The 27,281-nt window shown below is 42.1% G+C and overlaps 2 protein-coding genes and 1 non-coding gene across 5 annotated transcripts; 2 read left to right on the top strand and 1 right to left on the bottom strand.

The window, feature by feature from the left end:
- The first annotated feature begins 1,087 nt into the window (after window positions 1–1,087).
- MAK16 (MAK16 homolog) lies at window positions 1,088–13,891 on the top strand. The gene is made up of 10 exons (XM_032329350.1): window positions 1,088–1,212; window positions 3,934–3,983; window positions 4,076–4,185; window positions 4,291–4,355; window positions 4,734–4,885; window positions 5,871–5,925; window positions 11,668–11,742; window positions 12,450–12,560; window positions 13,301–13,366; window positions 13,508–13,891. Exons 1-10 carry the CDS (start codon window positions 1,198–1,200, stop codon window positions 13,694–13,696), a joined length of 888 nt encoding a protein of 295 aa, XP_032185241.1. The 5' UTR covers window positions 1,088–1,197; the 3' UTR covers window positions 13,697–13,891.
- Window positions 12,420–22,854, bottom strand: TTI2 (TELO2 interacting protein 2). Of its 3 annotated transcripts, none has more exons than XR_004282336.1 (8): window positions 21,757–22,854; window positions 20,191–20,377; window positions 18,987–19,079; window positions 17,280–17,467; window positions 17,059–17,202; window positions 15,206–15,368; window positions 14,148–14,327; window positions 12,420–12,531 (listed from the first exon to the last, which is right to left on the bottom strand). XR_004282336.1 is itself a non-coding variant. In XM_032329345.1 (8 exons), the coding sequence occupies exons 1-7, from the start codon at window positions 22,401–22,403 to the stop codon at window positions 14,223–14,225; spliced, it is 1,527 nt and encodes a 508-aa protein (XP_032185236.1). In that variant the 5' UTR covers window positions 22,404–22,854; the 3' UTR covers window positions 12,424–12,531; window positions 14,205–14,222. The 3 variants fall into 3 exon arrangements, 2 of the variants coding, with proteins under 2 accessions (XP_032185236.1, XP_032185235.1); XM_032329345.1 differs by having other exon boundaries at window positions 12,424–12,531; window positions 14,205–14,327; XM_032329344.1 differs by lacking the exon at window positions 12,420–12,531 and having other exon boundaries at window positions 14,003–14,327.
- Window positions 22,855–23,160: 306 nt separating this feature from the next.
- LOC116582081 lies at window positions 23,161–23,265 on the top strand. Its single transcript, XR_004282376.1, has one exon. It is a non-coding gene; the product is annotated as a small nucleolar RNA U13 (small nucleolar RNA).
- The last annotated feature ends 4,016 nt before the right edge of the window (window positions 23,266–27,281 follow it).

The raw sequence follows: 27,281 nt of genomic DNA, 5'->3' as shown, positions 1-27,281 counted from the left end.
GGGTTGAGCCTCAGCCTTCGGCTCAGGTCATGATCTCAGGGTCCTGGGATCGAGTCCCGCGTCGGGCTCTCTGCTCAGCAGGGAGCCTGCTTCCCTCTCTCTCTCTGCCTGCCTCTCCATCTACTTATGATTTCTCTCTGTCAAATAAATAAATAAATAAATAAAATCTTAAAAAAAAAATTCAAAAAAAAAAAAAAAAAAGATGTACTATTTATTTTTAGGGGGAGAGAGCCAGCTGAGGGGAGGGACGGAGGGAAAGGGAAAGAGAACACGGAAGCCAGCTCCCAGGTGAGCAAGAGGGGCTGGATCCCAGGACCCCTGAGATCATGACCTGAGTTATGAGTCCTGAGTTAACATGAGTTAAGCCTCAAGCTCGCTGACTGAACCACCCACCCAGCCAACCCTCCAACCGGGTGGTTCTAATTCACAGTTTTTATCAGCATGCAACAAAATTACATTACTTACGATAAACTTAATTCTTTTATAATGTGATATGCAAATTAAGTGCCCACCCTTATTCCGAGATTGTGCCTTTTTTACTCTCGGTATGAAACTGGCCTTTCTTTAGAAAAACGGGGCGAGCTCCTAAACGTCTTCTTTTTCCTGGCAAAATAAAAAGAGGGGACAACTCTGTTAATTCTCCAAATTTCTTCTGCTTTTAATGTTATCTAATCCATGAATTTCAAAGGTCAAGACCCAAGGCCACACCAAACCACAGGGTCTGCAGGGTTAAGTGAGGGGAAGTGCGTGCGGGAGCGAGGGACTCAGCGGAAGAAGGACCGAGTTCGAGCCCCCCAGCCCCGGCGGCCAGGAGCTAAGGGCGGGAGACCGCGCTTCCCCGGGACAGGGCTCGCCGCCGGCGTGGGTCCGCCAATCCTCCTGCGCAGTCATAAGCCGCGCTACAGCCAAGGGCCCGCCCAGGAGGGCGGAGTGCCAGGGGGACGCTCACCGGGTTTACAGTCCCAGAGGGAGACCCGGGACAGGACGTAGGCGGTGCGAGCTGGCGGAGACGCGCGGGACGCCGCGGTGGACGAGGAGGTGCACGCGAAAGTGACGCCGCCAAGAGGCGCTAGGCAACCCCGAGAAGTCAAAACTTCTCGCGATAGGTGAGGCTAGGCTCTCCGGAAGTGATTTGCCGGAAGAAGCATGGCTGCTTCCTAGATTTGGCCGGGCTTTGCACGCTGAACCGCGGACGCCATGCAGTCGGATGATGTGAGTGTCGTGTTTCTCTGCCACCTAGGTTCTCCTGCTTTAGGAGACTCGGAGACCACATACTCAGCTGGCCCATGCGATTAGCCTCGTTGCTACAGAACCGAGGCTTCCAGAACCCCGATTTCCGAGCGTGGGGCTCTCACGTGTCTACCCGGGATCCCCAGCCCGCAGCCTTACCTGGGTGAAGGGTCTGGAACATCGTCACTTCAGTCCACAGGGTTGGCTTCCAGTCTGTGGTACCCAGCAATGAGGGGCTTGCCTGTGGTGGGGACGTGGGAGGCGGGCGCGGGTTGGGGGAGGTGGGGGATGGTATGGTCAAGTTTGGATATGAAATTTAAGGATCCCTTTCTTCCACGTGTATGTCACTTTTAAATCTGCTTTTTCCGTGTTAGGTTTTGTTTTGTTTTGTTACATTTGCTTCATTGTCTGCCTCAATCGTAATTTTGGGGGAAGCATACTCAATTTATTTATTTAGTTACATATATGAGAAATATGAAAGTGCTTACGGTGTGCCAAGCACTGTGGTAATTACTGGAGATTTCGGTTTTTGTTTTGTTTTGTTTTTTTTAAAGATTTTATTTATTTATTCGACAGAGAGAGATCACAAGCAGGCAGAGAGAGAGGAGGAAGCAGGCTCGCGGCTGAGCAGAGAGCCCGATGCGGGGCTCGATCCCAGGACCCTGGGATCATGACCTGAGCCGAAGGCAGATGCTTAACCCACTGAGCCACCCAGGCGCCCCGAGATTTCGTTTTTAATAAGCAAACAAAAGACCTCTGTTTTCCTGGAGCACTCCGGTGGGGGAGACAGATGGTAAACACGTGAACAAATTGAAAACCACTGTACTGTGTAATAATACTGTGAAAGAAAGACCTAGGTTGATGAAGTAGAGAGTAATTAGCAGAGATTACTTCAGACAAAGCTGATGTGGGAAGGTTTCTTGAGTGGAAGACGTTTGAGCTGAGATCTAAAAGATGAGAATGAGCCGTCCTTGAGGGGCTGAGGGAAAAGCCAAAAATCCAGGCAATGGGAACAGTAAAATGCAAAGGTCTGGAGGTAAGAGAGAAGGAGTATACTCAGGAATGCCAGTGTGGCCTGTGCTGTCGAATCGCGGCAAGTGGGAGAGGTAATGAAGGTGGGTATGCTTGCATGACAAGAACATGTAGAGTGTTGTAGGAAGTATTTTTAGGGCTTCTAATGGGAAATGACATCTGACTTATTTTGTGAAGAATTGTGTAGTTATGTGAGAGGCTTTTGAAGGAGAGGAAGAATGAACGCAAGGAGATTAGAGTACGTTGAAAGTTGTTTCAACCAAGGTAGTGATGGGAGAGAGGAAAAGAAGGGGATGAATTTGAGATCTGTATTATCGGTGTAACTGAAAACACAACATGATCCCTTCAGGGAAAAGGAGAAATCAAAGGATTTTTGGATTTGGACAAGTGATTCAGTGGTGGTTATATTTGTGGAGAACAGGAAGGAAAACAGTATTTTCAGAGATGTGGAATTGAGAGCTTCATTTGGTTGTTAATGTGTGTCGTGCCTTTCTAGCATCCAAGTGGAGATGTCGGGTTGACAGTTGGATGTGTATATACTTCTTCTGCGGAGAGAAGTTTGACCAGGAGATGGCAATCTGAGAGTCATCAACTTAAGATGATATGTAAAGCCACAAGCTAGAATGAGCTACTTTCCCAGTTTGATTTCCTCTCACCTGTTTCCTGCCATCCCCCACCAAACACACATCCTATAAAATTCCAAAAATGTTACTCTGTTTGTTAACATTTATGTTTTGGGCTTTGACTGCTTTAACTTCTTTAAAGCCTTTCCCAGTTCCTTAGCGCAGCTCACTCAAAGGCTCTGATAAACTTCTTTTGAGGCCCTTAGACTGCCGATTTGTGCTTTCCCCCTAAGTAGAGAGGTAAAACTGTTTAAGGATTCTGCCTTCCTTGATTCAGCAAATACTTGAGTACAGCTTGTGTGTCAGGACTTAGAGATTTCAGTGCCTTAATAAATTAAATGTGCAATCAATGCTGAAAGAATAAAGAACACATTAGTAGAAGATAGAAGTAGATTATTTTCTTTTTTTTTTTTTAAGATTTTATTTATTTATTTGACAGACAAAGATTACAAGTTGGCAGAGAGGCAGGTGGTGGGGGGTGGGGGGAAGCAGGTTCCCTCCTGAGCAGAGAGCCGGATGCGGGGACTGATCCCAAGACCCTGAGACCATGACCTGGGCCAAAGGCAGAGGCCTTAACCCACTGAGCCATGCAGGCGCCCCAGTAGATGATTTTTTTGCCAGATAAGATCAAATTATGGTACGTATATCCAACAATTCTAGTACTCTGCAGCCTTTTACAATAGATAATGAACATATTAGGAAAAAAAGGAATGTTACAAAATACATATACATCTCATTTTTGTTAAAGATATAGGCATCCTGGTTGGTGGAAAGTTACTCATGTACAGAAAAAATTCAAAAATATTCATAAAATTCTAATGAAATTTTATCTGTGGGTCTTGGGGTGATGGTTATTGCCAGTTTGTATCTACTTTTTCTACAAGAACCTGTGTAAAAGGAAAATAGACTGTTTTAGAAAGCATTTCTTCCTCTCATTCCTCAGACTCTTTTGAGACTTCCTCAGTAAACTGGCGCGTTGTTTTCTTGACTTCATATTCCCATCTGTTGGGTCAGAGCAACTGAAATGGGTTTTTTCTTTGTCTTGTAGGTTATCTGGGATACACTAGGAAACAAGCAGTTTTGTTCCTTTAAAATAAGGTGAGTCTAGACTTGCAACTTAAACAAAGATTCCTTCAGTTGCCCTCTTGGTAGCCCATTTTATAACTTTTGCTCTTTTCCTCCCTTTGTAGAACAAAGACTCAGAGTTTTTGCAGAAATGAATATAGCCTGACTGGACTATGTAATCGGTCGTCTTGTCCCCTGGCAAACAGTCAGTATGCCACCATCAAAGAAGAGAAAGGTAAGTCCTTCGTTTTAACTTCCATGAGAACTGGTCAGCAGCTTTTAAAAGGATGTTCCTAGCCTCTCTGTAAATAATATTGATGACATTTACTTTATCCTGCAGGACAGTGCTACTTGTATATGAAGGTTATAGAGCGAGCAGCTTTTCCTAGGCGTCTCTGGGAACGGGTAAGACTTGGGACAAAAAATTACAATGATCATTAAGAGTGAAAATGCCACATGCTTTTTTGTCTTCCTTGACCGTAGCTGTGAGAAACTTTTAATTAAGATTTATTTGTTTATGAGAGAGAGTGTGCAATCCTGGAAGTGGGGAGTGGGTGAAGCAGACTCCCTGTTGAGCACGGAGCCCAACACAGGACTTGATCCCAGGACCCTGAGATCATGACCGAGCCAAAATCAGGGAGTCACATGCTTCACCAGCTGAGCCACCTAGGTGCCCCTGGATTAAGCTTTTGAAGCCAACCTCATTAGGCCCCGTGGGTATCATAGCAGTAAAGGCCTCATAATTTACTCTTACTCTTTAAGCTTTCTTTTTTTGTTTGGTAGGTTCGGCTTCATAAAAACTATGAGAAAGCACTGGAGCAAATAGATGAAAATCTAATTTACTGGCCCCGTTTTATTCGACACAAGTGTAAGCAGAGATTCACCAAGATCACCCAGTACCTAATTCGAATTAGAAAACTTACACTAAAGCGACAGTAAGTATTTAGATGATTCATTTATTATATTTATTTTTTAAGTCTGTCTTTCCATGGGTCATTTTAGGAAAATGAGAGATTATGAAATCTCTAGTAATGCTTATTAAATCCAGTTTTGGATAACCTTTTATGATATGCTGCTAAGAAGAAAGTTTACCTCTGGTTAAAATTGTGCCTTTTGATGTTGCAGGATTTAAAAAACAGTATAGTAAAACTTGAGTGACCCCCTCCCTGTCTGAAAAGCAGCTTCAGAAAATTTTCTTTATAACTCCCTGACAGAATCATAAAATTAAGGAATTGACAATGACCTAAAAATTTTGGATAAATAAGAATAAAAGAACTTTACTCTGAGTTTACTGAAAACTAATTTTTAAAAATAATATGAAATCTACAGAATTAATTGAATTATTTTCCTAAGGAGTGATGGATCCTAATAATTTTTCATTGTGAGCTACAGAGAAAGCTAAAGATGGCAGTTTTCTAAAGAAAATTCTTTTTCCTTGTTAACTGAAGCATTAATCTTGGCATAGTGAATGCTCTCAGAAGTCTCAGAATGCCTACAGAAATCAAAAAGTGAAATACACATTAAAACACATGTGAAAATGTCTGACTTTTTATAGTATTAAATACTTAGAAAAATGTTAAATATATAATCTTGTCTAGATGGAGCTGAGTCCTACAAAATCAACTCCAATCCTTTATTCTTATATATTTTTTTAAGATTTTATTTATTTATTTATTCGTCAGGGAGAGAGAGCCCGTGAGCGCACACGCAGGGAGAGTAGCAGGTAGAGGGAGAAGTGGGCTCGCTGCTGAGCAAAGAGCCCCACGTGGGACTCGATCCCAGGACCCTGGCGTCATGACCTGAGCCAAAGGCAGACACTTAACCTAACTGAGCAACCCAGGCGCCCCCTTCTCATTTTTTTTAAAGGAACACACAGAGTGTACTCTTGGATTTTCTGATAATGTGTTTTATTTTCCGTAGGAGGAAACTTGTTCCTTTGAGTAAGAAAGTGGAACGGAGGGAAAAAAGAAGAGAGGTAACTTACCATTTTGGTATTCATAGCTTCTGTATTTTCACTGAGGGTAGGGGTGTATAGTAGGGATCATGAAAAAGATTCAGTCACTATTGTCTATGAACTCTTCAGGCCTTGGGTTCACTAATGGCTAATACTGTTGTATTAGTTGTGTAAGATGTCGGATATTCATATTTTAAGATTACGACTTCCAAGGCAGGTTAAAATAAGGGTTCTTGGGGATATATATATAACGGATTACAGAAGGAATACCTTGTCTGAAATTCTTGCAATTCAATGTTTCAGAAATCAGACCTTTGGTGTGTTGCCTTTCTTACACATCACATACTACTCTCAGCAGGGTTTGAGCATTCTTCTTTCTTTTTTTCCTCTCCACCCCCTGCCCGCCCCCCCGACCCAGCATGGTAAGCCTCTTTAATTCCCAATCCCTATTTCCCCCATCTTCCCACCCACCTCCCCTCTGGTGACCATCTGTTTTCTATAGTTATGAGTTTGTTTCTTGGTTTGTCTTTTTGACTTGTTTTTCCTTTTCTTGTTTTGTTTCTTAAACTCCACGTAAGGAGTGAAACCTATGGTATTGTCTTTTCTGACTTATTTCATTTAGCATTATACTCTCTATCCATGTCTTTACAGATGGCAAGATGTTGTTTTTTTTATGGCTGAGTAATTTATTCCACTGTACATACATATATATGCTTCTGTATCCATTCATCGGTCCGTGGACACTTGGGCTCTTCCCATACTTTGGCTATTGGGAATAATGCTGCAGTAAACAAGGGTGCGTGCATCCCTTTGAATGAAAGTGTTTTGGTATTTTTTGAGTAAATAGCCAGTATACAGTGCCTGGCTCATAGGGCAGTTCTATTTTTAACTTTCTGAGGAACCTCCACACTGTTCTGCAGTGGCTTCCCCAGTTCACATTCGCACTAATAGTGCAGGACGGTTTCTTTTGCTCCACGTCCTTACCAACATTTGCTGCAGTTTCTTGTGTTGTTGATTTTAGCCATTCTGACAGGTGTGAAGTTATACCTCATTGTAGTTTTGATTTGCATTTCCCTGATGAAGAGTGATGTTGAGCATCCTTTCGTGTGTCTGGTTTGCCATCTAGGTGTCTTCTTTGGAGAAGTGTTTGTTCATGTCTTCTACCCATTTTTAAATTCGATTATTTGTATTTTGGGTATTGAGTTTTGTATCACTTCTTTATGTATCTTGGATGTTAACCCTTTGTCAGATTTATCATTTGCAAATACTTTCACCCATTCAGTAGGTTGCCTTTTAGTTGTGTTGATTGTTTCCTTTGCTGTGCACAAACTTTATTTTGATATAATCTGAATAGTTTATTTTTGCCTTTATTTCCCTTGTCTCAGGACACAGATCTAGAAAAATGTTGCTATGGTGGATATCAGAGAGATGACCCTCTGTGCTCTCCAAGGATTTTTATGGTTTTGGGTCTCATATTTAGCTCTTTAATCTATTTTGAGTTTATTTTTGTATGTGGTGAAAGGAAGTGGTCCTGTTTCATCCTTTTGCCTGTGTTTGTCCAGTTTTCCCAACACTATTTGTTGAAGATCCTGTCTTTTTCCCATTGTATATTCATTCCTCCTTTGTGAAAGATTAATTGACTGTGTAATTGTGAGTTTATTTCTGGGTTTTCTGTTCCATTGATTTATGTGTCTCTTTTGATGCCCGTACCATCGTGTTTTAATTACTATCACTTTGTAATATAACCAAATCTGGAACTGGGATACCTCCAGTTTTGTTTTTCTTTTTCAAGTTTGCTTTGCCTATTCAAGGTTTTTTGTGGTTCCATAAAAATTTTAGGGTGTTTTTCATAGAGATTGCATTTAATGTGTGGATGGCTTTGGGTACTATGGACATTTTAATAGTATTTGCTCTTCCATTCCTTGAACATGGAATGGAATGTCTTCCCAGTTTTGTCTCTTCTTTACCAGTTTGGAAGCCTTGTATTTCTTTGTATTGTCTGATTGCTGTGGCTAGGACTTCCAGTACTATGTTGAAGAAAAGTGGTGAGTGGACATCCCTGTCTAGTTCCTGACGATAGGGAAAAAGCTCTTTCCCCATTGAGGATGATTTTGGCTGTAGATATTTCATATAAGGACTGTATTATGTTGATTATTATTATTATTATACTGTCCCCTCTAGACCTACTTTGCAGAGTTTTTATCAAGAATGGATGTTGTGGGGTGCTTGGGTGGCTCAATGGTTTAAGCCTCTGCCTTCAGCTCAGGTCCTGATCTTAGGGTCCTGGGATCAAGCCCTGCATCCGGCTCTCTGCTCAGCCCAGGTCCTGCTTCCCCACCTCCACCCCCCCAAACACCCCCCACCACCGCACCTGCCTCTCTGCCTACTTGTGATCTCTGTCAAATAAATAAAATCTTTAAAAAAAAAAAAAAAAGAGAGAAAGAGAGGATATTGTACTCTGTGAACTGCTTTTACTGCATCTGTTGAAATGATCCTGTGGGCTTTATCCTTTCTCTGAAAGATGTGATTTATCACGTTGATTGTTTTGTGAATATTGAACCACCCTTGCATCCTGGAAATAAATCCCACTTGATCATGGTATATGATTTTTTTTAATATATTGTTGGATTCGGTTTGCTAATATCTTGATGATTTTTGCATCTGTATTCATGAGAGATATTGGCCTTTAGTTCTCTTTTTTTGTGGTGTCTTATTCTGGTTTTGGTATCAGGGTATTATTGGCCTCATAGAATGAATTTAGCAGTTTTCCTTCCTCTTAGGGTTTTTGGAAAAGTTTCAGAATGGGTATTAACTCTTCTTTAAATGTTTGATAGAATTTGCCTCTGAAGCCATCTGGGCTTGGACTTCAGTTTTGTGGAGCATTTTGATTATTTCTTCAGTCTCATTGCGGGTAATTCGTCTGTTCAAATTTTCTGTTTCGTCTTGTTTTAGTTTTGATGGGCTATAGATTTCTAGAAATTTATCCATTTCATACTAGGTTGTCCAAATGTTGGCATACAGGGTTTTTTTGTTTTTTTTTTTAAGATTTTATTTATGTATTTGACAGAGATCACAAGTAGGCAGAGAGGCAGGCAGAGAGAGAGGAAGGGAAGCAGGCTCCCTGCTGAGCAGAGAGCCCCATGTGGGACTTGATCCCAGGATCCTGAGATCATGAGTTGAACCGAAGGCAGAGGCTTTAACCCACTGAGCCACCCAGGCGCCCCAGCATGTAGATTTTTATACTATTCTGTCACATTTGTATTTCTGTGGTGTTAGTGGTTATTTCTTCTCTTTCATTAGTAATTTTATTTGGGTCACCAGGGTTTGAGCATTCTAATCTGATGCACTAGCAGCTCTGCAATGAAACATAAAAAGAGTCACACTAGATGGAATTTCAAAAAAACTTTTTAAGGAGACTTGTCAGTTCAGTTCATTATTAGGCCACTAAATTCAGTGTTTTGGATTTTGAAATTGGTTATAAGGAATTGACTGGGACTGTTTCTTTGAGGTCAACTAGGTGGCTTTGTTATCAGATTAATGAATACTGGTTTTGGGTCTCATATTTAGCTCATATTTAGAGGGGAGAGGTACTACCCTGCTGTCCTGGGAAAAATCTGGTCAGGAATCACCAGCCTTTATCACAGAGAGCAAGTCTGCCTGTCCCACGTCCCTGGTACCTTATTCAAGTTGACTTTCTTCTGCCTTTCAAGACCTAGGAATTAGCTCTTCCTTGCAAGTTCAAATTTTCAGTTATTCTGGGTATTTGCTCTGCATACTTCCCCTCTACCAACAGACATTTCCCTGATCATTTGTCATGGTCTATCAAGAAATCACGCTAATAATTTGGTGCTTTTGTTCCTATTACTCATAAAGAGTTTTGGACTTCAGAGCTACAATAACATTCATCTCCGAACTGTTCTGATTCTTCACCAAAGAAATTTTTGAACATTTGCTCCCTGGTGTATTACTTATGTTATTATACACGTGTACTTGCACTAATAGGTATATAACTGACATACCTACTATCGATATAGTGAAATGAAGGTCTGGTTCTTTGCTGAGAAGGAATTTGTTTTTAATTAAGGGCTCTCGTGACTGATAGGTACCTCAGAGACACATCAAGAAGTGCATTGTTGATGGTTTGCGTTAAGTACTGGCTCTGCATTTTTCATTCTGTTTCGGCAGTTTTGTGGAGGTTTTTATTCAGATGTAGCTAGTGAGTTTGCTTCTACCCTGACTGCTAAACATTTGTTCTTGCAAGCCTTTCAGATGAAATTAAGTTGTTCTTCTACCAAGTAAGTTTGAAGCCTTCTGAGAAATGTCAGTTTGGAAGATTTTTAAATGTGCTGGAAAATTATGTTTCCAGATTGAGTGTGATTTGCTGCATTTGTGGGAGACGTAGGTTTTAACAATGTCACTTATAGATGTAATCACTTTTCTTTTTCAAATGTTCTATCCACAGAACAAGTTTAAAAACATTGAAAGAATAGAATAAGTGTACTTATTTTTTAAAGCTTCTACTGTTACATATTACACAGTCATTTGTCATCTTGGCAAATATGGTACATTTTTTTGTGAAGAATACATAACTCTAAGTTGTACAACTCTTTAAGTACTAAACAATTAAAAAGCATAACTTTATAATCTCCGATGGTATTGCAAACTATTCGATAATCTGTAAATCCATTTAAGCAAACATCCAACTGCATATGCGTGCTATAATCATGTGAATAAAGTAGTGAGATTCCCACGTTCAGACTCTACAGTATTTTTCCCTCTGGTTATCTTCCTTTCTGACATACAGCTATTTGCTTTATGGCCAGAGTTAAGGCATCAATGCTAGTATTCATAAAGAAATAGAACACTTAATTTTTAAAGAAAAAGTACATACACAGCAATTTCATCTATTTTCTGCCTACATGTCAATGGATCAGCTTTGAGGTGTGAGCACCCACTTTAGAGAACAGCACATGATAGCCTTGTAACCGGTCATGTGCCCCTGGCTCCCTGTATTTTATCCTACACACTGTACATCATTCCAACAAAGTGCCAGTATATAAGACTTTTAAAATCTTTTATGATATTTATATAGAGTTAATGCAGACTTAGGCGAGAAAGATAGACTGAGGTTAGATTTTCATGTTTTGGTTGTGGGTGCTATGTGTGGTTTTTTATGAGATCACTGGAGGAAGAGATTTTTAATCTATTTTTGTCAGTCACATGGAATTTAGCATGGTTTTAGTAAAACCCTATTTCCCTTTCTCAGCTTTTACAAAATCTGTTTCAGGATTGCTCATTTTTTTTGTTTTAAGATTTATTTATTTGACAGAGGGTGAAAAAGCAGGGGAGAGGGAGAAGCAGACTCCCCGCTGAGCAGGGAGCCAGTTGGGGCTCCATCCCAGGACCCTGGGATCATGCCCTGAGCTGAAGGCAGACACAACGGAGCCACCCAGGCGCTCCAGGATTGCTCATTTTCTAAGACACTTAAATGTCTATAGACCTGCATGCTTTGTAGATCTATGAAAGGCTTTGTTAGAATTTAATTCAGAATGCTATTTTTAAAACCACTGGAACTTTTAAAATTAAAAGGTTCCCAAGGTTTAAAAGCAGGAATGTATCTGGCTGGAGAGGCATGAATCCTGGTGATAGCAAGAGTGGGAAAAAGTGATTTTTTAAAATAAAAACTCCGTTTCTTCCACTTCTACAGGCTGAAAAATGAGTATTAATAAAGTAAATGGATTTACTCAAATTTTTCTGTTACAGGAAAAGGCATTAATAGCAGCTCAGCTGGATAATGCTATTGAAAAGGAATTGCTGGAGAGACTGAAACAAGATACGGTGAGAAAGCTAGGAGCCTTGGGATATAAATACAATTTTCAGACCAATAATAATCATGCTGGGAAACAGAAATGTGTTTTATTTTCAAAGATGCTGGAAAGATCTTCACTTTAATTTTGTTCCTGGAATAGAACAATATATAGGCCTTGGCTTCCCCATTTTATTTGGTTGACACGAATGCATGAAGTGTTCTGGTCACCCCGATGCTCAATTCAGTGTAAGAGACCTTTCTCTCTGCACCGTACTGCCAGTCCTGTTCACAGTGCAACAGTTCCAGATCTCTGTATAAAAGGCAGGCAGTCTTGATCCTCTTGCACACTACCCTAGTAATCTTAGGCTCTTAGTTCTCTTTTTAAAAATTAGTGTCATTTACAAGACAAAAATGAATAAAACTTACTTTTTCCTTATTATTTGCTGTCTGTCAGCAAATTTACATGTGTTCTAACCCATGGGTTTTATACACTACTACGTTTTCAGTGATGTGCTTCTATTCTTCCTGGAAGTTACCTGTTTGACTTTAACCACTGATTATTTAAAATGTATTTTTAAAGACGTTGTTGATTCTAGGCTTGAAATTAATACAGAAATACTACTACGTATCAAGTTAAGTATTCTCATTTGATCACTGAGGAATATGCTTCTTGGACATGGACTTCAAGTATAAGACTGAGATGTCATTAAAGCCGGTGTGTGTTTCTGTTCTTCAGTATGGCGACATCTACAACTTCCCCATTCACGCCTTCGACAAGGCCCTGGAACAGCAGGAGGCAGACAGTGACTCTTCAGATTCTGAGGAAAAAGATGATGAAGATGAAGAAGTAAGCCTTGTTTATTTTTGCTTCAACGAGCAGTAATCTGCAGAACTAGAACTTTTTACATGTACTTAAGAGACAGAATATCATTTTCATTCCCCTAACCAAAAATAATTCTTTGGTCATTTTTTTCTATCATGAGGTTAATTTTAACTCAGCCAACAAACTACACATTGACAGTTTTGCTTATTGGAATTCTAAAACTTTTCCTGCTAGGGGACAAATGAAGAATCCTTTCTAGCTGATAGAATATACCATTAAGGAACCTACCGAAATTTATATAGGATTTAATTTCACTATTAATATAGGGGAGGTACTTGAATGATTGCATTTTTAGGAAAAGGCCAAATTTAGCAAGTAGTTGCTTAATCACATGGAACACTCACATAGGCACATAGGTGTACTTTTCCTAGTAGTAACCCTTTTTTGATTTTTGAAATTAAAATAGGTTTAATTAAATGTACATAACTGTTTGTAAAGCTCCATCTATAAACTGATTTTTCTAACAGATTAAAATGAGGATGTTTTACCTCTAATAATTTGTATTAGGCATGAGAATTGATGTCCCTGAAATGTTTTTAAATCAGAAGCATTGAGCTTGGAAGTGAGTAGATTTTGGTTGAGCCTAGTAAGTAGACTATGAATCCGTCTGTTGTTTATGCACTTACTTATCAAACAATAGTACTGGATGTATAAGCAGAATTTTCATTCTGTATTTTGAACTTAACAGTTATGTTTTCTTTTAGGATGTGGGCAAGAGAGAGTTTGTGGAAGATGACGAGGTGGATGAGAGTGACATAAGTGATTTTGAGGTGAGATTTTGGGCCTTCGGGGAAAAGAAGGTTTCTGAACACACAGGCAGATGAATTTTCTGGTTCTAAATTGAGAGTGCAGTGAAAGGAATCTAGGCCATAAGTCTAGCATTTTCTCTTTTCTTTTCCTCCCCATATCAGGATATGGATAAATTGGATGCCAGCAGTGATGATCAGGATGATAAATCCTCTGTGGAGGAAGAAAAGGCCCTTGATGCCAAACATAAAGGCAAAACACCCTTGAAAGGACCCTTGCGGAGAAAGAGAGCCTATGTGGAGATAGAGTATGAGGAGGAGACGGAGCCTGCGGCCAAGGCCAGAACGACGTGACTTCGCCCCAGGCATTTATGAACAGGACTGAACATTTTCAACATCGTCCTTCCTTTTACCATAAACATGTACACACCTCCAGTTTTTGCTCTTTCATATGGCATTGAACACAATATTTGTGTTTTTAATATTTATGCTACTTCTGTGGGGCAAGAAATCCGGGAGGAAGTAAAGGAAGTCTTAAGTTGTGAACAGAGTATTTTTATAGCGTTGGCGTATGCTTCGAAGTAACAGCTTGAGCCCAAGAAGTTTAACAGATGAATTTGTGGGTATAAATATTTCTAAATTTTAAATGCTATCCACCCGTTTCCTTGGCGTCCTCCCCCCCACCCCCCAACTTTATTTAGAAATGTCCAGACTTCATTTTTTTTCTTGTTCTCTCTTCCCTACTTCTGTGGGAGTAAAAGTAGGAAGAAGAAAGTCTAAGTTATAATGTTCAGTATGAAAATACCTTTTTTCTTAAATCATTCTGTTTACACAGTTGGAACAAGAAGAAAAGCCTTCCTACTTTAAACGTATGAGAAATTTAATTTCTGTCGTAGGACGCGCCTTCAGACACCTGCTGCACTTTCCTGATACAGTTCACCACCTTGCTGTCTTCACAGCTTTGGAGAATTTTGGCCAGGAGATCCTGCAACATGAAACCAAATAGGCTTTGATTTTTTTTTTTTTTTGACACTTTTCCTTTTACCTTGGTTCTTCTTTCTTGGTACCATACTCAAGGAATGAAGGAAGAGAGGAGACTAGAGAGCAGTTCATGGAACAGGTGTTACGTTAAAATGTGTTGGCGTGCATGTGTCCTGCTGGCTCAGGAAGAAGTGGGTTAATACCCCCATGCAAATTAGATTGGATTCAGGGCTCGAAAACTGCCTGACATGAAAACCGACACAAAGTTATTTGAATAAACTAGTAAAACAACAAATACTATTTCTAAATGTTTTTAGGATATGAATTTCTTCTCATGTTGCTTTATAACTTTAAATTGAAGATTTCTGGGGAAGATTAAATGGGGGAAGAAATGAGGCAATAGTTTATTAAATATATTTAAATAGACAGATAGCTATTATATGCTTTAGCTTTGAAAAGTTAACTTTTGTGGAATGTGAACCTAAAGGAAGAATTCCCATATGATTAAATAGGAATATGGAAAAATACGGTTGCCCCGGAAAAACTAGAATCACTCTACTTATATCACTTCTTGGTGGCTTACAGCTCACTATTTCATCATTTAAAAAAAAAATTCAGATGACTAAAATAGAACTTAAGTTTTATAAACTTAATATTTTGCACATTTTCTGTCCTCTCCCCCAGAGACCTCTCCTAACCCTCTTGCCTTTTGGTCTAAACAGTTCTGAATCGCTTTAAAATAAGACTAAGGGTGTTAATCAACCCCCTATTGAAGGGTAGCGGTCTCCAAGGTGGGGATCTGAACCTTCCATGTTCATTTACAGACGGTCAGGCATGTGAACCGTTACAGGAATTACTTAAGGACCGGATGCAGACTCCTACCTTCACCTGTCCTTGAGAACAGTGGTCCAGGAGAATCAGGCAATCTGTGGCTTCCTCTAATAAGGCATTCTTAACAGGCTCAGGTGTAAGATTTGGATCCCTTGCTACATCACATATCAGTTTTAGGAGAGCCTTCAGCAAGACCACAAGTCTACAGGAAATTCTGGAATCAAGAAGAAAAAGTTACGTTCATACTCTAAATCAGGATATTAAAGCAGATTTCAAAGGCCATCCAGGCCCTCATTTCCTGAGTGACTTAAAGACCATGGAGCTAGAAGCAGAACGAGAGACCAGATACCAGATTTCTTAACTTCAAGCCCCCTTTTTCCCTGCAGCGTAGTGTGTACTCATACACACACTCTGCCTAAGAATACCTTGCTCCCTTCTAGAACTGGTTCTACTGTAAAGAAGTCATCACTCCTGAAAAGGGGGATGTGGGATCTCCCCTTACCAGGGGCTTAGACTTTGGGCCAAAGAGAAAATGGTACACAGTACTTCAACTTTTATGCAGTTTTGGGCCTGGAAGTTAAAGTGGGAGAAATAAGCTTGGTTTCTGGGACCTGGGACCTCCATGTCAATTGGAATCTTCTGTCATTTAGTTCAGATCCAGGCTTACCATCACTTAAGCCCAGCATATTGACTTCAACTTACTAGTCTTTCTGAAGGTTTTTATCTTGATTAAAAAAAAGTTCTGGAAAACGATGTGGTGATGGTTGTACAAAATTGTGGAGGTAATTAATGTCACGGAGTCCACTTATTTTTTTTCCTCTGAGTCCACTTTTAAATGGTTAATTGTATGTACTTCTTTTAATAATAATAATTTTAAAAAACCTTAAAAGCCTTAATCAGAGCTGAAAAATAATTTGTAGTGGGAAATATGCAAACTAAACTATCTCTGGACAGAAATGTGACTGGGAGACTAACAGTCTGCATCTCTTCACCTAATAAATATTAAATGGTTTCCTACATTGTTTGCTGCTCAGCTCTCCTACCTGTCCTCAACATAACACCTGCTGTTTCCCACTCCCCAGCCCCCCTCCTTCCACGTAAGATATCCTCTTCTAACCTTCCCACTTAGGCCTGCCAATCTCGACTTGGGCGCTTCGTCTGCTCTTAAAGGCCTGGCAGCATTAACTGGATTCGGTTTCATTCATCCGTCCACTCAGTCTGTTCCAGTCCATTCATTCTTCTGATATTGGTGTATTTAATAACCAGGTACTGAGTAAACTTCTATCCCAGAGTGGGCTTAGAGTTAGTAGGGGAGAAAGACCAGAAGCGAACAAAGGCAGTCCAGTTACAGATGTAACTAAGGGTAAAAACTACGGTTCAGAAAAGACAGATGTTGTTGGAGCACTGGACTCTAGGTGAATTCAACTTTGTTGTCCAGCAAGAAAGTGTTTGTTGACAAAACATGTCTGGGTTCCAGTTTTTTGTTCTGACACCAATCTCCAGCCAGAGTTGGAATGCTTTCTAAGCAATCATATCCTCAATTAGGATTCTCCTGGTTACTGCTCGGTAGGTGTTCAGTAACGTGCAATGAAGTTCTCTACTCTCAGATTTAAAAAACTCTTAGGGTGAACAAAGTTAAGTGTGTCTACCGTAGCACTTCTAAGCGGCCTTTGAAATTCTAATATGCATTATAAATCTAGAGAGATGTACACCTGCAGTAACAATGGGTATATTTTACCTTTTCAATATGACTTCCTCAGTTCAAAACCTAATAGAAATGTAAGCATGGGAAATATTCAAATACAAGGCATGTCCTTAAGACTCTGTACACCTGGGCAAGCCCGGGAGAGAAAACTGGTTGAGTTCTGTCCCTCTTGACACACCTGCCTGCTTGGCTGTTTTACCTGGGCCATGCATACTGCATGAGAAGTTTCAGAGTTTCCAGTATCTTCAATCTAGCCTCCTCCTCTGGTCCATCATAAACCTCCAGATAACTAATGATGACTCGCTCCAGCCTCTTCAAGTGCCGGACAGTTAGGATCCCCAACCTAAAATGTAAAGAGAAAAAGTGGCACCAAGGAGATGAACTTGAGGAGCAGGCCAGACCAGCAGGCCAGGCACTCACCTCTTCACAAACGCTGGGAGGTTTCTCGCGTAGGTCCTGCGTAAGAGAAGGCGGTGTTCTGGCTCCATGTGGGTCAGGATCAGCCGCAGCACCTCATCGCAGTGTGTGCTGGGTCGAGCGGCACCTCCTTTCCAGTGCAGGCCTTTCTCCAGGACGGGGAATAAATCCAGCAGACACAGGAGCACAGCCTAGGAGGCAGTAATAGAAAAGAACTGTTTGCCCATTTGCATTCACATTCGCTGACTGGTCTTGCAACTTTATCAATCCATCCTTGGGGTCTGTGTCAGAATTCTTAAAGATACAATACATGAAGTGTATTTTACTTTATATTTTCAAGCTGGTTTTACGTAATCTCCAAACAAGTTAACACCTTCTCTTCCAGACTCCTCTTTGCTATGAAACACAACCAAAATTGTGGGAGTCTATCACCACTAAATTTCTAAGTTTAACTGGCAGTTACATGTACTCACAATTAAACTGCTCTTAGAAAGAATCTATAATGGTCCTCAACTGTGTCCAGCTGGATCACTCTATGTGAAGTTTCAGTGTGCAGGCACTCCCTTCCAGCTCTCTTGGGATTTTTGGTTTTTCCTCTTAGTTTTTGTTTTTTTTTTAAGATTTTATTTATTTATTTGACAGAGAGAGAGAGAGAGAGAGCAAAGGGAGTGTGAAAGGGAGAAGCAGGCTCCGGCTGAGCAGGGAGCCCGATGCAGGGTTCGATCCCAGAACCCTGAGATCATGACCTGAGCTGAACGCAGACGCCTAACAGCTGAGCCACCCAGGCGCCCCTCAGTTTTGTTTTTAAACCATCGTCTAAAGAACTCTAAACTTCTTGGCTATCAGTACCTGGATTCTCAATTTAATACTTAAGTTAATATTTGAAAAGAAAGGTGGATGGGGACATGGGGAAGGGAGAACAGGCGTAGAAGAAAGAGCTTACTTCTACCTCTGATTTTATATAACTTGTTTCTTCTGTCTTTGAATGTTCTTGCCCCTCCTCAAGAACTTCTGTTCATCCTTCAAATATCAGTCCTTCCCAAACGCTCCCCAAACCATCCCACCACCACCGAACCTGGTTAGCCACCCTTTGCTGGACACCCACTGCACTCTACACAAACCTCTTCTTAACAGATTTATCATGCTGTACTATACACATGTATAAATACTCATTTATTTACACGTCTTTCCAAAGGGTCTCTTAAAGCCAGAAGCTCTGTCTGATCCATTCACTCCTGGAACCCACAATGGTTACTCACACACAGCAGATATTCAGTGTCTTTTGGAAGGAAGAATGTCACTGTAATACCCAACATACAAAGAGTTTCAAGTGTGTGTTGAAACAAAGAAGCAGAGAAGGACACAAGTTAATAAAAACAGAACTTCATATAAGTTCTGTTCATGTAAGTTTATATAAGTTCATAGAATATAGAACTTTATATCAGTTCAGCAGAACTGATATAAAATTGACCTAGATGAAGACAAATCACTGGCTCTGTGGAGAATCAGAAATGTGGATGCCTACTTAGTATTGAGACATTTCCACTAGTCATTTGCTACTGCTTTATTTTCAAGTTGGCTAGGCCTTAGTCATCATCCTCAATTTCCAAAAGAGGAAAATGTGTCTCAACTATTCTTACTCATATAATACCAACTTCTACTCAAATCTGAGAACTGAGATTCACAGTAGTAAACAAATCGTACAATTACCTGAATGAGGTTGTACTCTGGTGTGTAGAGGTGGTTGAAAAGGGCATGGTAGAGGACCTGGGCTCTGTTATACTGGAGCAAATCAGCAGCTGGCTGCAAGCAGACAAATTACCCAATTAAAAGTTTCCCAACATTGCAAAATGTTGGTGATTTTTAAAAATATTTTATTTATTTAAGATTTTATTTATTTGTCAGAGACAAAGAGAGCAGGGGGAGGGGCAGAGAGAGAAGCAGGCTCCCTTTGGAGCAAGGAGCCCAATGAAGGACTCAATCCCAGGACCGTGGGATCATGACCTGAGCTGAAGGCAGACGCTTTACTGACTGAGCCACTCAGGCATCCCAGATTTTACTCATTTTTGTGAGAGAGCACATGTGCACACAAGCAGGAGAGAAGGGCAGAGGAAGAAGGAGACTCCCCGCTGAGCAGGGAGCCCCATGTGGGGCTTGATCCCAGGACGCTGGGATCATGACCTGAGTGAAAGGCAGTATTTAACTGACTGTGCCACCCAGGTACCCCCGCAATGTTGGTAATTTTGAAACTGAAGTATGGATACACAGAATCGATCATGCCATAGGATTCATTATTATCACTCTCTACTTCTGTGTATATTTTAAAAACTCCGTAATACACAGTTAAAAAAAAAAGTTTACTTGAGTAATATAATAATGGCTTGCACATTTGGATTTAATTTCTTTCAGTTTCTGATTTTTTTGCTTCTTGGAAGTCAACTTGAGGCAACTCAAGGTCTGGTTATTCAGTTTGACATGCAGGATGTTGGCCCAGGTGTCTTATACATGTTACTTATGAGGTATAATCTACTAGGTTGGCAGAAAGAAAATATAAAGAAAAAATATATAAATAGGGGCGTCTGGGTGGCTCAGTGGGTTAAAGCCTCTGCCTTCAGCTCAGGTCATGATCTCGGGGTCCTGGAATCGAGCCCCACATTGGGCTCTCTGCTGAGTGGGGAGCCTGCTTCCTCCTCTCCCTCTCTGCCTGCCTCTCTGCCTACTTGTGATCCCTCTCTCTCCCTGTCAAATAAATGAATAAAATCTTAAAAAAAAAATATATATATATATATGAATATGAATGTAGCCATAACAACATTAATAGAAGTTAATATAAGATATAAAAAGACAACGATAAAATGATACCATGACTCAACCCGTGCCATCTACACAGATGATACAGTGCAGAGCTGCTTACCACATTCAGCACAATGTGATGGAGGCAGTGTACACCCAGTATTTTGTTCTCGGTTTGATAGTCATCCGAGATGAGCAGTGATGGGGGAAGTATCCTTTCCAGATGTTGGTTCAGCCAGGGTCGGGTGACCTGTTGCAGAGTCCATGAGAAAACATGTTTGGTGGCTGGGTTATTCTTCCAGGATTCCCTACACGGAAATGTGAAACCACATTAAGTAAAGTGACGTGGTGTTAACTAGCAAAGAAAATCAACCTCTTCAAGCTAAACAGACCATTTTCTTGTCCTTGAAAAGAATACATCACATGTAACTCTTGGTGTTATACATTTTAAGATTTGGATCAAAATAACTTACAGAACTTGCACTAAAAGAACAAAAAACAAAAAACCCAATACTAAGTACATTTAACAATCATTCAGCCAGGGCTCTAGGTCCAAAGCTTATCCAATGAAAAGGAGGCATTTAGAACAGTAGCTTGTAAAGAATCTGTGGTGATGGTGTGGGGGGTTACAGGGAAGACCTGCTAAGAAGAGACAAAGGAGTGGGGCGCCTGGGTGGCTCAGTCAGTTGAGCATCTGCCTTTGGCTCAGGTCGTGATCCCAGGGTCCTGGGATGGAGTTCCACCACCAGGCTCCCTGCTCAGTGGGGAGCCTGCTTCTCCCTGCTCAGTGGGGAGCTTACTTCTCCCTCTCCCACTCTCCCTGCTTGTATTCCCTCTCTCACTGTCTCTGTCTAATAAATAAAATCTTTTTTAAAAGGTGGGGGAGGAGAGGAGTAAGAGAAATACCTTCTGTATTATTGTAAGTATAACAAGGGAGCAAGTGAATCGAGATTTGAACAAAAGCAATTTACAGCTTATAAAGTGGGCTTAAACACGTTACTCAACCTTCAAAATAACTGTGTAATAGATAACATCTTTATATTACAAAAAAATGAAACAGGTTCAGAAAGGCTCTCCGACCTGGTCCTACTCAGAAGCAATAAAAAAAAGTATGAGCCTACCTCAAAACTTCAAGTTCCTGGTAAAATGACAGTTATGTACACAGTTTTTTCTCAAACTCTCCTCCTACTAATAGTAACATATAAAGTAGCAAGTGGAACTCACAGAAAATATTTTAGCTAATAGCAATCTGAAGGGCTTTTTTCATCCCAAACATCACTTCCATATCTAATAACCATCCTTATCTAATATAGTGCTGAGTTGCAACATCCCTAATTTTAAATTCAAACTCTGAGTTTAAATCCTCTCCAGATCCGCATCCTCACCTAACTTAAGAAACTTGAGTATAAATAAATGGGACAGAACTCCCAAAGTTCAGGGCAGTTGTGAGAACCGGGAAGAGCACCAGGAAATGGGAGTCTGAAGACCTGGGCTCTAATGTCGAATTTGCCAATACCCAATAATGTCATTTATAGAAAATCGCAACCTTCCTGGGCCTTAAGAGACCCGCCATTATCCGGACACCTTTATCTTACCATCGAAGAAACTCAGGTTCCTTTGAGCTCTAACAATTCTAAAACTTTAGGATGAAGCTCGAGTTAATGGCCCCTTTGACAAAAATACTCACTTATTCAAATCTGGTTTGAGAAGCTCCATTATTAAAGTAAATCTCCCTTTCTCGTCTTCATTTTCTCCGTGCAGAAATCCTGCCACGGAACCACACTGAGTAACTCGGAGGAGTAAGGCGAGCACCTCCCCAGCAACATCTCGGGATCTTGGGCTGGTCCACGGTTGCTCCAAGCTGTGTGTAACGGCGAAAATATAGATGGGTCCTGCCAAGGGATGGAGGCCCATCTTCCACGTAGGACAAAGCGAGGAATTCTTGGCCGCCTCAATCTTCCCCATTAATTTAAGAAACAGTACCCCAACTGCTGCCCCTTTCTCAGCCACTTCAGAGTAGCCACGAGCTCTACCTTCCTGCTCCTTGGGTGGGGCTGCATACTTCCCCACGGCTTTGGCCACCTGCCCCAGCATCTCGGGCATTCCGCGGAGCGACGTGTCGCTCCCCTCAAACAACTGATCACATTCTGCAGCTTCTATTAGAGCACCGAGGTCCTGAATTGCTGCACTTCTGGCCTTGCCCCGTCGGGACTCCTCGCTGGTGAGACGGTGCAAAACCTGGGATAAAGCCTGTCCAAAGGTGGAGGAAGGCGGATCTCCCGGCAAGGAAGCGCCTTCCCGCGATGGGTTTTCCCGAGAGCTGTCCTGCTCCATTCCTCAGCGGGCAGCAGTGATGAGCCGGTCTCCTCCAGAGAGCCAAGATGGGACGCTGATGGGGATCTGCTGGAGAAAAAAGGATCACCCGGAGGCTGGAATTCTCCCGAAGAACGCAACGTAAACCAAATAAAACTGCAAGACTTGGGGGCTGGGGGGTGCGAGTCTAACCCGCCCAAGAGTACACTCCGGGTAAAGGAAAAGATGGAGGAAACCGAAAGGAGCCTCTCTGGAGGTAACAGAAGCTCAGACTCCCAACAGCAGAAAAATTATCCTTGCCTTCCTGAAGATTAAAAGCAAACCAAAAAAAAAAAAAAAAAAACCCTACGAGTTTAAAACAATAAATCCTTAAGGCATGACACAGGCACCTCCAACGGAGCCTCCACACCCTCCAGTACCGCTCTGCCTATTAGGATCCGGACCCACCTCGCCTCGCTGCCGCAAAGCACATGGCGAGCGTCCGCCGATACTCGGGCAACACTCCGTCATTTCACGACCTGCTTGTCGTAAAGCAACAGACACCCAGCTTCCCACCAAAAGGTGGAGTTGGGGGCGGATAAATTTGCATATACATATGCGCTCGCTGATTTGGTTCTGTTTTAATTTACGAAAGTAGAAGCAAAAGAAAAATATCGAAGATGTTTTAAAAGTATACACTATTTTACTGTTGAGACCGAATATGTAAGCATAAATCTGTCACCCTTTCTTAAAAGTCAGTGGGACATCCTCAGAATCCCTTAGTGGTGCCGCTGCTGTGATCCTTTTGTAGTTCATAAGCATGATGATTGGGTGTTCACGCTTCTGTGTGATATGTGCCACCCTTTAAACCTTGTTACGACCTCGGCACATTACCCATCTGACGTGAACTTATGGGATCCTATTTTTCAAGTTTTATGGAAAGTGAGATAGAAGTTTTGGTATTTTTCTGTTTGATTTGCAAGTTGTGGAAACAACGCTGTCGGTTATTCAAGGAGCGTTAGCTCTCCGGGGCACAGAGACAGGTGTGGGCGGTGTAGGTTTTTAACCACCTCCCGGCTTCCTACATTTAGCAGATAGCTATAGGCTGCTGCAAGTCAGATGTCTGGGTCGGGAGGAAACTTGGCCTGTGGTACCTGACCCCCACCCAGACGCGGGGCCGCCGGGAACGGAGGGATGATCCGAGCGCTCCCAGCCCGCCCGCGGGTGAGAGCGGGGTGCTCTGGGGCAGCCTCGCGCAGTACTAGGCCTGGGCGGCAGGTGGCGCCCGCACCGAGCCGGCGCGCGGAGGCGATCCGCCCGTCCAAGCCGGGGGCAGGGGGCACAACCACCTGTCTTTGGTTCTGTTCAACAGACGAGACGAGGCGGAGCGGGACGGAGAGCCACCGCGAGTGCGACTCCTTGTCCTTGTCCGTGTCATGCTACGTCGGCGCTGCTTGTCCCCCCGCTGCAGGTTCCCTGAGTGTAAAGCTGTGTCCAGTTGACTCGCTCGGCGCCCGCCTGGAGGGGTCAGAGGAGGAACCCTCGGGGGGCAACCCCGCAGCTCAAGGCCGCTGCTCAAATCCGCGCTGCGGGCGGGGCGGGCTGGGCCGCCGCCGCCCCCCGCCCCCCGCCCCCCCAGGTCGCCTACAGGCCTTGGGATTCCTGCGTCCCTCGGGGCCAGAGAAAGCTCTGCAGGATTTTTTCGATTTGGGGGAGAGATGGGGAGCTGGGAAGGGAGGTGTCGACGGTAGTTCCTCCTCCCCAGGGGGTGATCATGGTAATTTTGTCCCACCTGGGGGAGAGGGCACCGCTTGCGAGTGTCCTGTCTGCCCTGTCCTCCCGTGCCCCCTTCCTCGTCCGCTCGCTGCGTGCCCTTGGGGGACGAGTTCAGTAACCTCTCTGGGCCGCAATTTCTTCAGCGGTAAAATGCGAGGCGTGATAGTCCCTACTTCTCGGGATTGTTATTTAAGAATAAAGGAGTTAATTTAAGCATGTGTCCACAGCTGACAGCGATCTCGGGTGAGCGTTGAATTCAATGCCGGCGTTAATTGTTAAACCACAGCTGATGTATTAATTCACGTTTCCTCTTTTGAGGAAATTCTGTGGTTAGGACCCTACCTCTCTGCTTCTTTCATTTGGCCTTGCCTTCCCTGACCAATTGGTGGCACTCAAGATTTTCTAAGTAATTTCAAACATTGATTTAAAAAAAAAAAAAAAAAAAAAGAGTTTCTCCCATGGGGATTCTCCCGTATTAAAGTCCGTGTGAGAGCAAGATGCCAGTCAACGGTGTCATTGTGTCCCTCCTGTGTGTGAGCCTGTCTGTCCTGTGCCACGCACCCTCTGTGCTCAGTGGATCCAAGAGCTCACTGCCTTGTGAGCAAAACACTTGTATTGCAGGGGTCTCCCCCTCTTCTCTCCGAGTTTCCTGAGGCCAGAGACCATCTCTTTATCCCCAGTGCCTGGCACGATTTAGCCATGCAATAAATGCTTGTTGAACCCACAAGTCTATCCACAGAAGATGGGCTGAATAAACCACCGGCCATCCACACAATGCACTTCTGTGCAGCTTTACAAAAGAATGAAGCCTGTCTCTGTGGAAGGCCACAGGACTCCAGGTTACATTAAGTGAAAATATATGTTGCCTTTTTTCTGGGACCACATATATGTTGCCTTTTTTCTATCAAAGATGTGTGCATTTGCTTACATTTTCAAGAAGAGGCAATGGAAGTGTAAACCACAAACTAATAAAAATGGTCACATAGAAGGAAAAAAACAGAATGAAGGGAATGGGAGTGGAAGCTAGGCTTATTTTCATATACTGTGTTTTATAGTTTGACTTTGGAATCATATAAATGGCTTACATGATTTTTTTTTTAAGGTTTTATTTATTTATTTAACAGAGAGACAAAGCAAGAGCAGGAACACAAGCAGGGGGAGTGGGAGAGGGAGAAGCAGGCTTCCTGTCGAGCAGGGAGCCTGAACCCTAACCCAGGATCCTGGGATCGTGACCTGAGCCAAAAGCAGATGCTTAACGACTAAGCCACCCAGGTGCCCTGATTATTTTTTTTTTAAAAGAAAATAACAAAGCATTTCTCAAAAGAAAAAAAAAAAGCCACTATTCAAAGTGTATCAGGAGTTACTTGACATAACTACCTGGAAAAATAAGTAACTGACTTTAAAACTCATTATTTGGACTATGTATCTTTTGTGTGACACATCCTCAGGATTAAAAAAAAAAAAAAAAAAAAAAAAGCAAAGTTGGGGCGCCTGGGTGGCTCAGTCGTTGAGTGTCTGCCCTTGGCTCAGGTCCCGATCCCAAAGGCCTGGGATCAAGCCCCATATCGGGCTTCCTGCTCCTTGGGAAGCCTGCTTCTCCCTCTCCTACTCCCCCTGCTTGTGTTCCCTCTCTCACCATGTCTGTGTCTGTCAAATAAATAAATAAAATCTTTTTTTTAAAATGGCAAAAAATCAAACTGCACTTAATAATAGTATTTGTTAGTAATAATCCTGGAATTGTTGTCTAGCTGTTATTGCATGCATTTGTATTTCACATCTATACGTGTAAGTAAAATAGGAAATAAGTCATTGAATTGATATCATGAGATGCCAAGGTCTTCAGTGAAAGACGAAGAGATACAAGTCTCAGATCAATGATGTTAGGGGTAAGTTACATAATGGAAAATTTGAACCAGCAGTGGTAGTATGGGTCACGATCAATTTTTCTCTTTCTACAAATCACATCTATGTTAGCTGTGTCCACTGAAAAGGCCAAGAAGTAATGGCAGTGCAGTGGCTGTGAGCAACCCTAGTGTCCCAACTCATCATCTAAATGCCATTGCCCACTAAGAGAAACAAAGACCCCTTTAGGAGATGACGGCTCTCAAAACTGGGGCAGGGATTGTGTAAGATGAGCCTGTGGCATTTTGTTACGCCCCAGAATAAGGTAGCTATCACTTACTTCTGAGGTTATGTCAAAAGAGCCCAAGAGCCAACATAAAGGGGCGCCCTGTGACTAAAGATGCAACAGTTTGGGCTGATGAATGAATAACAACGGACTGATTGAAATATATCAAATGTATACAAACCCATGAATGCATAGTAATATTTTTTTTTAAATCCCTCATTGTTTGCTCTTGTATCACCTAAGGAACTACTTGTTGGAAAATCGGTAAATAAGAGGGAAAAAAATCAAGCATTTTTTCTGCTATCATTTCAGGATACCCAAATAGTGTGTAAGGAAGATAAATGCAACAGAACAGTTGGAATTACAGCGTCACTCTTCACAGCTTGTAAAAAAAAAAAACCTGCAATAAGGCAGCAACAGCCTTAACAGCCACACTATTAAAAGTATGGGTGGAGGGGCGCCTGGGTGGCTGAGTGGGTTAAGCCCCTGTCTTCAGCTCAGGTCATTGTCTCCAGGTCCTGGGATGGAGTCCCGCATTGGGCTCTTTGCTCGGCGGGGAGCCTGCTTCCCCCGCCCCCCACTCTCTGCCTGCCTCTCTCTCTACTTGTGATCTCTCTCTGTCAAATAAATAAATAAATAAAATCTTTATAAAACAAAATATGGGTGGAGGGAGGCATCTGACTGGCTCGGTGAGTGGGTAGAGCATGGGGCTCTTGATCTCAGGGTGGTGAGTTCAAGCCCCATGTTGGGCATAGAGATTACTTAAAAGCAAAAATAAAAAGAAGTATGTTGGTGGGAAACATATAATGGCGCGATCAAGCTAAAAACCCTAAACCCACTGATTTATCTTAACATCGCTGAGTGAGACAGACAGATGCCACATGCCTCCCGTTGCAATGCTAAAGGAAGTGCACAGCGTCTACGAAATGTTCTTGCACAAACTCTGAACCTGCGTCTAATCGAACTTCTAGATCTAACTACCAAATGGCGAGAAACACGGGGGACAAAGAAACAGA

Source organism: Mustela erminea, chromosome 21, assembly GCF_009829155.1.
Source record: "Mustela erminea isolate mMusErm1 chromosome 21, mMusErm1.Pri, whole genome shotgun sequence".
Classification (NCBI taxonomy): domain Eukaryota; kingdom Metazoa; phylum Chordata; class Mammalia; order Carnivora; family Mustelidae; genus Mustela; species Mustela erminea.
The sequence above is the reverse complement of the archived record's forward strand: the minus strand, read 5'-3'. Positions and strand labels throughout refer to the sequence as shown.

What these genes read in the sequence shown, in the direction of transcription:
- MAK16 (XM_032329350.1), top strand. An exon ending in TTTTGTTCCTTTAAAATAAG is followed by an intron (nt 3,984 to 4,075) that starts GTGAGTCTAGAC and finishes CTCCCTTTGTAG; the next exon opens with AACAAAGACTCAGAGTTTTT. An exon ending in AGAGACTGAAACAAGATACG is followed by an intron (nt 11,743 to 12,449) that starts GTGAGAAAGCTA and finishes TCTGTTCTTCAG; the next exon opens with TATGGCGACATCTACAACTT.
- TTI2 (XM_032329345.1), bottom strand. Translation starts at nt 22,403, where the DNA reads ATGGAGCAGGACAGCTCTCGGGAAAACCCATCGCGGGAAGGCGCTTCC. An exon ending in CTCAAACCAGATTTGAATAA is followed by an intron (nt 20,378 to 21,756) that starts GTGAGTATTTTT and finishes ATTTCCGTGTAG; the next exon opens with GGAATCCTGGAAGAATAACC. An exon ending in CAGAGTACAACCTCATTCAG is followed by an intron (nt 17,468 to 18,986) that starts GTAATTGTACGA and finishes ACTGCCTCCTAG; the next exon opens with GCTGTGCTCCTGTGTCTGCT.